Consider the following 12232-nt stretch of genomic DNA (forward strand, 5'->3'; position numbering starts at 1 on the left):
TGTTATTCTAATTTATTTTATTTTCAGTGTATCTATCTTCAAAGGATCATGATTGGTGTATTTGAGGTTCACTTCTAGATCAATGGTTATTCTATGAAGAATGACAATTAAAACCTTGGCTAATCTTTGTTGTCTACACTCTTTATATATAAAATTACAAAATTCTTGTTGTGTTTTTTTTAAATGAATAGATGTTTGTTACATCTGACCAGAAGTATAGAGACTGGGCCATGGTCTGTGTATGCAAATGAAACTATAAAATCAACTGTTTCAGCTTTCACTTCTCCCCCAGGTGAAAGAGATTCCTTACTTCCAGCAGAAATGCAGCCCACCTGAAGAAGATCACTCACTCCAAGGGCAGGAATCAGAGGACGAAGGTGAATGCAGCTGTTTACCGAGTCTTGCTGACCACTATGTTTTATGTGTTCATGGGATTACTGGCATTTATTGTCCATCCCTAATTTCCTCTGAACTGAGGAGACATTTAAGAGATTACCTTGGATGTGGAATTGCAATGAGGCCAGCAGATCTCCTTCCCTGGAAAAAATTAGTGAACCCAATGGCTTTATTCATTTTTACATTTACGCTTTTTGATAATTCTCAGCTGCAGGGGTGAGATGTGAACTTGTCTGTAGCTCAGTGGTGTTGCACCTTAACCATAACACTATCCTGTTGCTGTTGTCACCTATAGTAGAAAGTTCAGGCACATAACATGGGGTGAAGTCGGTGTCGACTCCTGCGTTGCTAACTATCTGAGTACTACCATGTTTTGCAAATATCATCTCCTGGTGAGAATTCTGTAGTTTAGAAGAAGCATATCTCACTTTAGCATTGTACCAACCACTGCTGGAGATAGCACAACAGGACTAGCGAGCTCTCTCTCTTCTGTAGATTAAAGAAATTGAGCTCTCACCTGCAGAGGTTGAAGCAGGCTTAGAGACTGAGAATTCTTTCCTGTGGATAGCTTAGTAGTGATTAAGAGTAAGAGCTCTCAACAGTAGACAGTTCAGCAGGACAACTGTGAAATGACTAATGGAGTTTTATTTATTTTATTTTAGACACTGTATCGTCCCCTTGTTCTCGGAGTCCTTTCCAAGAGCTCCGGTCACAGATCAGTTTCACAGAGGCAATGCTGAAAGCATCAGAAGATGCTCCTTCAGTTGACGCTATAGAGGAGACAGGCTTGCAGGAACATACAGACGATAGCTGCCTTTACTGTGTGTGCCTGAAGATTCTGGGCTGTCCACCAAACAGCCAGTGCGCTTCCACTTTAAACCGTGCAGGTGGGTACGAACACTCCTGCAGTTTACCTATGGATTCATTTCCAGCTTTTGGTTTCTCTCCCCCTTCCAACTTTATTTTTGACCCCAGTTTAACAGTACCATGCTGCCAATCCTTTCAATTAACTCTGCTTTCCTTAAGCTGCAGATATCCCAGGTTACCTTTCCTTGTTGTCCTTGCACTTTCATTAAAATTGACTCTCCACATCTTGTCTGTATTGTATCTGAACCTTGAACTGCTGTAAGTGTATCCTTGATATTGAACTCAAGCCCCATCGAAGACCCTTGTAGTTCAAAATAGTTCCTTGTATGTGAAATGTTTTTGAATCATTGTCCAAATCAGGCATTGATACATCACAAATGCCGTCCCATCTTGTGGTGTTTCTTTAGAAAACAAAAATCCAATTTTGTTGACTCAAGGATTGTAGTTTGTTTGGGTCATCAACGTGAAATGTTACCTCTGTTCCCCTCTCCAAAGGTGCTGCCTGACGCGCTGAGTATTTCTAGTCTTTTATACCAGATTTCTCACAGCTGCAGTTATTTGATCTTGTGTACGTTTCAGCTTATTGTAAACTGAATTTAAATAAATAACTTTATAACTGCAAAAATAGAAACTGATGTGAGGGGCTTTAGTGAAGTAAATATATCAGGGGGACCATAAGCAGAAACCAAAGATAATTGGTAAAATGTCCAGAGGAGGTAGAGGATTTTTTTGCTGTGATTTGGAAAGTGTACCCTGAAAGGATGTCAGAAGCCAGTTCAGCTGTAACTTGCAAACACATTGTAAAAGGAAAGGTTAGCATAACCTATAGTCACAGCAGGGAAACAGGCCCTCAGCTCACAGAGTCCACACTGACCATCAAACACTCAGAAAACACTGGGAAGTGGGACTAATTGGATCGCACTTTTTACTGTGTGTATCATTCTGTGATATTCCACATAGGCCATGTAGTCAGAAATTGCAGTCTGACATGTCAGATCAAAGCTGTGTTGTCCTCACAGTTATGAATGGTGGAAGCTGATTAAATCATGAGAGGGATGTTGCCTCCATGTACATCCCCAGCTCCGCATTCAACTGCAAGAGACAAATAGAACCATAGAACCATACAGCACAAAACAGGCCCTTCGGCCCACCATGTTGTGCCGTCCATCAGACCACCCTCACACTACCTAACCCCTTCCTCCCGCATATCCCTCTATCTCACGTTCCTCCATATGCCTATCCAACAAGCTCTTGAACCTGTTCAATGTATCTGCCTCCACCACCACCCCAGGCAGTGCATTCCATGCACCAACCACTCTCTGGGTGAAAAACCTCCCTCTGACATCTCCCCTGAACCTCCCACCCATAACCTTAAAGCCATGACCTCTCGTCTTGAGCATTGGTGCCCTGGGAAGGAGGCACTGACTGTCTACTCTATCTATTCCTCTCAATATTTTATATACCTCTATCATGTCTCCTCTCATCCTCCTCCTTTCCAGTGAATAAAGCCCTAGCACCTTAAGCCTCTCCTCATATTCAATACTCTCCAATCCAGGCAGCATCCTGGTAAATCTCCTCTGCACCCTCTCCAATGCCTCCACATCATTCCTATAATGAGGCGACCAGAACTGAACACAGTACTCTAAATGTGGCCTAACTAGAGTTTTGTAAAGCTGCATCATCACCTCGCGGCTCTTAAACTCAATCCCGCGATTTATGAAAGCCAACATCCCATTGGCCTTCTTAACTGCTCTTTCCACCTGTGAGGCAACTTTCAACGAACTGTGAATATGAACCCCCAGATCCCTCTGCTCCTCCACACTGCCAAGTACCTTGCCGTTTACCCTGTACTCTGCCCTGGAGTTTGTCCTTCCAAAGTGTACCACCTCACACTTCTCCGGATTGAACTCCATCTGCCACTTGTCAGCCCAGCTCTGCATCCTATCAATATCCCTCTGTAAGCTCCGACAGCCCTCCACACTATCCACAACACCGCCTATCTTAGTGTCGTCTGCAAACTTACTAACCCAGCCTTCCACCCCCTCATCTAAGTCATCTATAAATATCACAAAAAGTAGACGTCCCAGAACCGATCCCTGCGGGACACCACTAGTCACTGCCTTCCAATCCGAGGGCACTCCCTCCACCACAACCCTCTGCTTTCTACATGCAAGCCAATTCCTAATCCACACAGCCAAGCTTCCTTGGATCCCTTGGCCTCTGACCTTCTGAAGAAGCCTACCATGAGGAACCTTATCAAATGCCTTACTAAAATCCATGTAAACCACATCCACCGCACTGCCCTCATCAATCTTCCTGGTCACCTCCTCAAAGAACTATATCAGGCTTGTGAGGCAAGATCTTCCCTTCACAAAGCCATGCTGGCTGTCCCTAATCAGTCCATGATTCTTAAACATCTGGAAAAATTTTCAGTTTGAAGTGCTGTGGAAATTTTGGCTAAACAGCCAGGTATATTGGATTCAGCAAAGCTACGAGACGTGACAACATCCTGGCTGTAGAGGAGAATGATTGTGCTCCAGTACTAAATGCATCTCTATCCTAGTCCTCGTGGTCTGCTGAAACTGTGCACAGATCTGTCCTATCTACCGAAAACAAGTCAAGTCCAGTTGAGTGCAAAAGTAAACTCTTGAGCAAAACTTAGTCTTAGTAAAAGTACGGATATGTTCTCAGGTTTTCCAGACGTTCTGTATTCTGACTGCTGTCTGCCCGCCATCCCAATCCACGCCCACCTGGAAGTCGCATCTCGCTCCTCAAAGATTTCTGGGATCTCTGGGTGCAGTGATGCTGTGTCGCAGGGGTCTGCAAGCAGCACCAAGAGCGTCGATATAGTAATAGGTAAGTGTTGGAGTTAGCGGAGCCTGCAAGCCACTGACTCAGACTTGTTTTTTAAGAAATGATGTGAGACACAAGTGTACCCAGTAAGAAGGGTTCCCTGCACTTGCCATCTCCCCTGACTCAGCTGTGGAGGGAGAGGAATTGAGGTTTGATGTAGCAATCTGCATCTACCGAAGGAAGGTGGGAACTGGGAATTAAAACTGTTTGAGAGGGGAGATAAGATATCTTCATTAGTCACACGTACATTGAAACACACAGTGAAATGCATCTTTTGTGTAGAGTGTGCTGGGGGCAGCCCACAAGTGTTGCCACGCTTCCTGCGCCAACATAGCACGCCCACAACTTCCTAACCCGTACGTCTTTGGAACATGGGAGGAAACCGGAGCACCCGGAGGAAACCCACACAGACACGGGGAGAATGTACAAACTCCTTACAGACAGCGGCCGGAATTGAACCCGGGTCGCTAGCGCTGTAATAGCGTTACGCTAACCGCTGCACCACCGTGGCGCTACTACGTGGGATTAGGGTCTGACTCGTTAATGATGGAGTTTTCATCAGTGAGCTGGAGGCACCAAGGAGACGGTCAGTTTTAATTCAGCTATGGGGGTGAGCTTGCTAGACCGAGAACTGTCTTGCTGTGAGTTTTTAAGAAATAAGCGTAGATGCAAGAATGTGCAAAAATAGTGACGTTGCCCTTACCTATCAACTGTTTGAACCTTCCATCTCCAACAGCAGGGAAGCCAGTCACAGACAACAAGCCTGCCTGCAGAGTGCTGCTGCGGAAAGAGGTATTGCGATTGGTGGTTAATCTGAGCAGCTCAGTTGGGACAAAAGGCCATGAAACTGGGCTCTTGACGTAAGAACTCATTTCATTGTTCCGGTCGGGCATTGTTTTCTTCATGTTAGAGCATCACAGATGTCTGGTGTTGAGATATCAGAAAATTGTATTAATAGCAGAAATGTAATTTAAATCCTGGTATTACTGAATAGGCAGTTGTTACATTGGTTTGGGGTCATTGTTCAGTGTCTAACATGAAGGGTCTAATATGGCAGTCCCTCCCCGCCACTGAGGACGTCTTCAAGAGGTGGCACCTCAAGAAGACAGCATCCAGGACAGGGACAGGGCTTCTCATTACTACCATCGAGGGGGAGGTACAGGAGCCTGAAGACCCACACGCAACATTTCAGGAATAGCTTCTTCCCCGCCGCCATCAGATTTCTGAACAGTCCACGATCCCATGAACACCACCTCGTTATTCCTCTTTTGCACTCTTTATATTTGTAACTTACAGTAATTTTTATGTCTTGCACTGTACTGCTGCCACAAAACAACACATTTCACAACATATGTCAGTGATAATAAACCTGATTCTGATCTCCTTCCTGAGCGTTTAAGTGTTGAGCTACTCCTTTACATTCAGACCACCCCATGACCACAATCCCTGCACACATTCTTCAAAGGATCACAAGTCCCTCTTCATCAAAACCATTCATCAGTTTAATCCTCTGCATGGACACTGAGAATTCCAGTGGTACTGCGATCTCTCTTGGTCCTTCTCTTCCCTTTGCTCCTGTTACTGGATTCCACAGTTGGATTCAACAAACAGTTCCATATTGCAGGTGAGGAACCAAGGCAAAGTTCTTTGAGAACTTGTTCCCATATTTGCCGTGGTAAGTCGTGTGCAAGGGAAGACACAAATAACATGCTGGAATGGGGAGACCACCCAAATGAGGGAGAGTTGTCTTCTGCCCTCCCAGTGATTGCTCATTCTTTGTTTGCTTTTTAAAGCTGCTTTGCTTGTGTTGTTGTCATATGAACTCTCAGATCCTTGTTCTGTTTCAATCCCCAGGATAAAGGAAAAGTTCCCTCATGCTTTTGATGACATCTGTCTCTACTCTGAAGTCTCTCATTTGCTGGCAAACTGCACCTTTAGACTCCCCTCCCGCAGATTTATCCAAGAACTCTTCCAGGATGTTCAATTCCAGCCAGTAAGTTCCTGACAGATGCTTATTCATTGAAGCTGTGCACTTCTCAGAAGAATCAGTCTTTGGAGGGGTTCTACAATCTGTTGTATAGATTGAGATAAGGAGAAACGCATATTGTAAAGCTAGTGAATTTCATGAGTATTCAAGATAGTTTTCTGAAACTGTCTCCCAGAAAGAACAGAGAGAAAATCATATTTGATTCAGTATTGATCCAGATTCACTGATTAAACTGTAATCTGGTTAAGGCATGAAGTATAAAAGCAGAGATGTTGCAAACATTGATTAGCCCACAGCTGGAATATTGCATTCAATTCTATTTGTCACACATTTGTGAAGGCCCTAGAGAGGGTGCGGAAAAGATTTACTAGACTGTTCCAGGGATGAGGAAGTTCAGCTACAGGGTTAGACTGGAGAAGCTGAATTGTTCTCCACGGTAGTGTAGCGGTTAGCGCGACACTATTACAGCGCCAGCGATCGGGGTTCGATTCCCATCACAGTCTGTAAGGAGTTTGTACGTTCTCCCCGTGTGTGTGTGGGTTTCCTCCGGGTGCTCCGGTTTCCTCCCACATTCCAAAGACGTACGGGTAGGTTAATTGGGTTTAAAAATGGGCGGCGCGGACTCGTTGGGCCGGAAGGGCCTGTTACCATGCTGTAAATAAAATAAAAAAAAGATTGAAGAACTATTTGATAGTGGTATGCTGAGTTAGGTGGGATAGAGGGAAGCTCTGTCCATTAGTGCATAGTACAAGGACTTGGGGGAAAAATGTGTGGGATGAATGTGAGGAAAAACATTTTTTTGTACTTTGGATCTGGAACTCAGTGTCTGAAAACACGGCCCTCATAGGGAATTGGGTAGGTGCTGACAGGATTGCTCTTGGAGCCACTTGGGTAACAATCCTGTGATGCACTTGTACTCTGACCTGGGTTCCTCAGCTCAACACCTGCCAGTGACAAACATCTTGCAGGCAGCCTGCAGCACTAGAATTGGTAGAGGTAGTGGTGGGGGTCGCGAATTCTCTTCCCCTTGCCCTCTGGGGAGGCACTTGACATCTGGGGAATCAATCTAGTAAAGAAGTTGTGAGGAGGCCTAAAGGATATCACTTAGATGGGCAAAGCTCTGGCACGTGGACAATTTTACAGTGTCACATATTAACTTCCTCTTTGGCAGCAAGTATAAGAAAAGCTTCTTATCTAAACAGCAAAAGCTTGCAGGTTCTAAGATACGGAGGGACCTGGGCTTCCTAGTACATGATCCACAAAGGCCAGTGTGCAATTACAGCAGGTAATTCGGAGAGCCAGCAGAATGTTCCTGTAAATCAACATCTCCGGGTGCTGCAACTTCAAAATAAAAATGGAAATCTGTTGAAATACTCAGCAGGTCAGGCCACATCTGTGGGAAGAGCAGCAGTCAATGTTTATTATCAGGGGGATTGAATGCAGAAGTAGAGAGGTTTGCTTTTGATCTACAGGGCATTAGCAAGGCCACATCCAGAATACTATGTACACTATTGGTCTCCTTATTTAAGGAAGGAAGTTAATGTATTGAAAACGGTTCTGGGAAGGTTTACAAGGATAAAATCTGGAATAGAGGGGGGGGCTTCTCTCGACAAGTGTATCCACTGGGGTTAGGAGGAGAGAGGAGACTTGATTGCAGCATCCTGAAGAGTCTTGTCAGGATGGATGTGCTGAGGATGTTTCCTCTTGCCAGATAACCTGGAAGTAGGGATCACCTTTTTAAAATGTGGTCTTGTCAGCCTTGAGTAGGGAAGTGTCCTACTGTTCCTAATTCATATGTTCAAATGCACGCCCTTCTCTCAGTTCGGGCCTCGAGCTCACTGGTTCTTGCTGTTTCTCTCTCACCTGCTCTCTGGGGTATTGTCACCTTGATCTCTTCTCGCTATCTGGGGAATCTCACCGCTCTCGTGCTCCGGATCTACCTACTCTGTTGGGAATCTCTCTCTCACCCCCAACCCCGCCTCACCCCCCCTCTCCCGCCCCCACGCACTCTCCAGGTGGAATGTTGTTCTCTTGCCTTCTGGGGGGAGCCTTGATCTCACTCTCTTGTTACTTTTGCCTGGCTCTTCTACCTGGGAATGTCTCAAACACACTCATTTTCACTTGCTTTTTCTTTTCCTGGGGAATATTGCACACTCAATCTCTTTCATTGTGTGTGACCTCGTTCTCTGGGGGAATCTGTCTTGCGCGCTGTCCAGGGGGATCTCACTCATTCTCACTCTGGGCTCGTCTTCTTCTCATTGTCCTCTGTCTGGGGAGTCTTGCTTGATTGCATGTTCGTTCGCTCGCTCTCAGGGGTGGTCTGTGTCACTCGATCTCTCGCTCGCGCTCTCTTGGGGATCTCACTGTCTGCTCTGACCATGTTTCTGATCTCTGACAGCTGTACGAGGAAGCAGACACTACTCTTGCATTACCCAAGCAGCTGGAAGTTGAACTGATCCTTGAATCCTGACCGAGCCCAAGCAGAAGTATTGCCACTTCACCAGACCTATGGCCAACTTCAGCCAGGATCTACTGGTACCAATGGATCCACCATTTCGATTAGCAAGGCGGGAATGGCGACTCAGCATTCAAATCTACAGCGTATGTGCAGATCCTGGCCTGGTGTCTGGCTTGTTCTTATTTATTTCCCTTTCCTCTATCCTGAACGTGAAGGTATTCTTAACACTACTGGAGGTATGAAGAAACTTGGGGCCCAGTCCTCGGTATCAGGCACTGCATGGTTCTGGGTGCTTTGCCTTACTGGATGGATCTCCCCATTTAGCTGCTCGATGCCATTGCACAGATGCACACTCATCCCAAACCTTCTCACTCCACCAGCACTGCCTTTGTTTATTTCAAACCTGTGCTCGGTCTGTTCAATACCCTTGTACCAAGAAGGGGGTCCTGTTTTTCTTTTAAACTGTTACAGTTTATCGAAAAGGATGTCCTGTAATAATCTCGTTTAAATTATACTGGTTGAATGGGCACAGTTGGAATAGAATTGAGCTGCTATACCTTGCTTCACAGGAGAGCTTTAACTGCATATTGCATCTGTGCAAGCAGTGTGATGCTTTGGGCTTAACTAGCACCTCGCCCCTGCTCTAACCAGATGACATGCTGTTCTTTTATCATGGGCTCACTCGGAGGGCAGTTTCCACCCTGGAGCAAACACAGTATATTGACCACTGCATTAGAGGAATGGGCGAATGGGCCAAAGGGGAATACATGGAAATTGGCCCCTCCCCGTGGTCCTAGAGCCCAGACTATTAGCAACCTCTTCCTCTCCCACAGTCATCCTAAGCTATATGGGAACCCCTTGCCCCACCCTCGTGTTACATAGGAACCCCTGCTCAGGGTACATTGGAACCTCTTCACCTCCAGTTCCTAGGATGTTTTGGAATTCCTCCTACTCACCCTGCCACCCCCCTCCCCCCCACCCCAACCCAGTCCAGAACCTAAGATACATAGGACACTCCTCGCTCTTCATAGACAGACATGGTATGGATTTTTGAAGATGTCCAAATGATTAAGTAGCAGATCAGTGGTACCACCAGTTCCAGCTGCTCTCTGTCACATTTTCTCAGTCACTGCCTGCCTGTCTCCATTCCCTGTCTATCCTCTACCCCTGATGTGTGCTGGCTTCTGACTGTAGCTGTATTTGCGCTGCAGATGATCCTGTGTAAGTTGATGTGAGTAGGTATTGCGTTGAGAGAGCAGTGCATCAGTCTGCAGCCTTTCAGTGTGAAGAGGGGAGAACAAGGAGTGGGAATGGGGGTCAGAACATATAAACGAGCTCCTGTCGGGCATAGACTGTTTATTAAACACACAAGAGTTACACCTGCCTGAGACTGCAGGAAGATTCTGCTTGTTGGTGGAGTCAAGCAAGTGTGGACACTTCTTGGTACTTCAGCCAGTATGGGTGGTACCTGCAGATGAGCACTTTCTCAGTCTTGGGTGGGTTCCAGCCAGAGAGTATGATCTATAGCATCCAGTGCTACTTCAGAAAGCAAATGCTAGTAGAGCTAGTGTGGTAATCATGTGGAATTTAGAGCAGCAGAGTGTTAGCATCTCTGATGGGCTGCATCTCACCAGGTCTCATAGGCAGCTAAAGCAGTGCCTTTTCTGTCGAAATGATAATTGTTCTCAGCACAGGTGTAGAGGTGGTGGGAGGGAGAATTGAAAGTGTGTCAGAGTTCTGGTGTCAGTAGTTTGAAAGTTCAGGTGGTGAGGTGTTGAAATCTCTGGGTTGCATGTCTGAGTGGTTGGAATGAGTTGCTAAAATGTTTTCACTCCCAGAAGCAGGCAGTGACTTCCAGCAGACAGTAGTGAGGAGAGAATGAAGGGATGGGTCCAGAATAAGGTGCTACCTCATTAAACCCACCCCCAGGACTTGAGAAAGAAGCTGCTTATGAAATCCCTGCGACACATGGTGGAGGGAGTCTCTTCCACCCCCCCTACAGCTCACAAGTACTCTGTCTTCCATCTGACTCTTCCCACAGCAGTCTCTCTGCCACCCAAACAAAACTTGACAGGCAGTGCGCTGTAATTAACACTAATCAAGTTGACCAGTTGAACCAGTCAGGAGTGGTGGTGACCATCTTACTGTCAGATGATTTTCAAGCCACTTGAGATAGGTCAGTAATTCACTATTAACTTTGTGACTTTATCATCTTTGCCATCTTCAGTCCCCCAAATCTTACTGGTAAAAAAGATTATGCAGGAACCTTCCTCCTTTGTCCTGTAGTCTGTGTGCATTTGTTCTTTCAGCTCAGTCTCTGAATCTTGTGCTGTGTTTCCCGTAGTCAGTCAGTTTCCATCTCACAATGTGCAAGCGCTTCCTCCCGAGACTTTGGAGAATGCGATTGAAAAGAATCAATGGTCTCAAATTGCACGGACAGTATGATTATTCCTTAATCCAGCAAATGTGTTTGCTATTTTGGGGTATTTTGAAGGGGAAGGAATAATTAGTCCGGAGAAGGCAAAACGCCCAAATAGAGAGGCGCATCGAAGGTGGGCATCGTAGCCATCATTGTGAATGTGTTTGGTTTTGTTTCTATGTGATAAGCTGCTACATTATTGGGATGTTCTGGTGTTCAACAGTCACTGAACATATACCTGATTTGTATGTATACCTGTAACATAGTCTGATTAAAAGAAATTATTTATATATTTTCCATAAGAGAATATTTCATAAAGCTGTGTATAATTTAAATAAAGCAGAGTGGCTTTGGAGAGTAATGTTTTTGCGTTGCCACATTGTGGTTTCTTTGTATAGTGTGTACAGTCTGTTTCTGGGCATTTACCCTCTGATCATAAGAACTTATCAAAGGAAATGCATTGTTAATTAACAATAAAAAACAAATGTATCTAAGTTTATGGCAGCCAGTGTCCTGTCTTTGCTCCCATGTACAAGCTACAGCTCCTTTAACGCAGTAAAACATTCCCTAACAGTTCACAATGAAACCAAAGAAAAAGCACTGTGGAATTTTGTCATTATTAACAGAAAAGGTTGGTCATCTTTTATTGAGTTTGTATAACGGAATGTGACTGTGTTAAATTCTGGATCTGTACATTAACTTGTGTCGCTAAATGGTTTGCTGTTTTAATTTGGCTTAGTGTGCAGGAGGACCTTTGACAATTGGTACTGCAGTTCAGTCTGATGGGATTGTAGCCCTGATCAACTAATGGATTGCTGGTGTCCATCAGAAGAGGATGGCAATGGTTTGGGTAGTGCATCTTTAATATTCCAAAGCACCTTTTAATTACACTTGGAATGTACGGATGTGGTGTCATAGAGAATGTAGACAATTTGTGCACAGCAAGCTCCCACAAAGTGATGACCCTTGATGCAGTGATTGTATTCTGAAAGTAGTCTTCTTGCATTGTAATTTGACAATTTACAAGGGCCATTAGGCACAGCACTATGAAAACATCCAGCTTTGTAAATTGTACTCACAATGGGCTGTGACTTGCAGGTATTGAACAGATAGACTGAATACATACCATGGCAATAACTGAACCTTTTTATTTAAAAAAAATTCCAGCATTAAAGTGTTATATTACTTGAATTTAAGCCAAAGTTGTAGTGTAATAAGTTCAGGACACTAAATCCTCATTGCTTCAACTACC

The 12232-nt window shown here is 45.0% G+C and overlaps 1 protein-coding gene across 2 annotated transcripts in view; it reads left to right on the forward strand.

The window, feature by feature from the left end:
* rictora (RPTOR independent companion of MTOR, complex 2 a) overlaps positions 1 to 11472 on the forward strand; it is a 148545-nt gene extending 137073 nt beyond the window's left edge. The window contains exons 33-38 of one of the 2 annotated variants that reach the window (XM_052020116.1): positions 293 to 377; positions 1059 to 1283; positions 3955 to 4119; positions 4853 to 4976; positions 5971 to 6109; positions 8502 to 11472. In XM_052020116.1, the coding sequence (XP_051876076.1) occupies positions 293 to 377; positions 1059 to 1283; positions 3955 to 4119; positions 4853 to 4976; positions 5971 to 6109; positions 8502 to 8573 (810 nt within the window). In that variant the 3' untranslated portion in view covers positions 8574 to 11472. The remainder of the gene's footprint in view (positions 1 to 292; positions 378 to 1058; positions 1284 to 3954; positions 4120 to 4852; positions 4977 to 5970; positions 6110 to 8501) is intronic. The other variant, XM_052020118.1, reaches the window with a different exon arrangement.
* The last annotated feature ends 760 nt before the right edge of the window (positions 11473 to 12232 follow it).

This window comes from Pristis pectinata, chromosome 7 (assembly GCF_009764475.1).
Source record: "Pristis pectinata isolate sPriPec2 chromosome 7, sPriPec2.1.pri, whole genome shotgun sequence".
In the NCBI taxonomy this organism is placed as follows: domain Eukaryota; kingdom Metazoa; phylum Chordata; class Chondrichthyes; order Rhinopristiformes; family Pristidae; genus Pristis; species Pristis pectinata.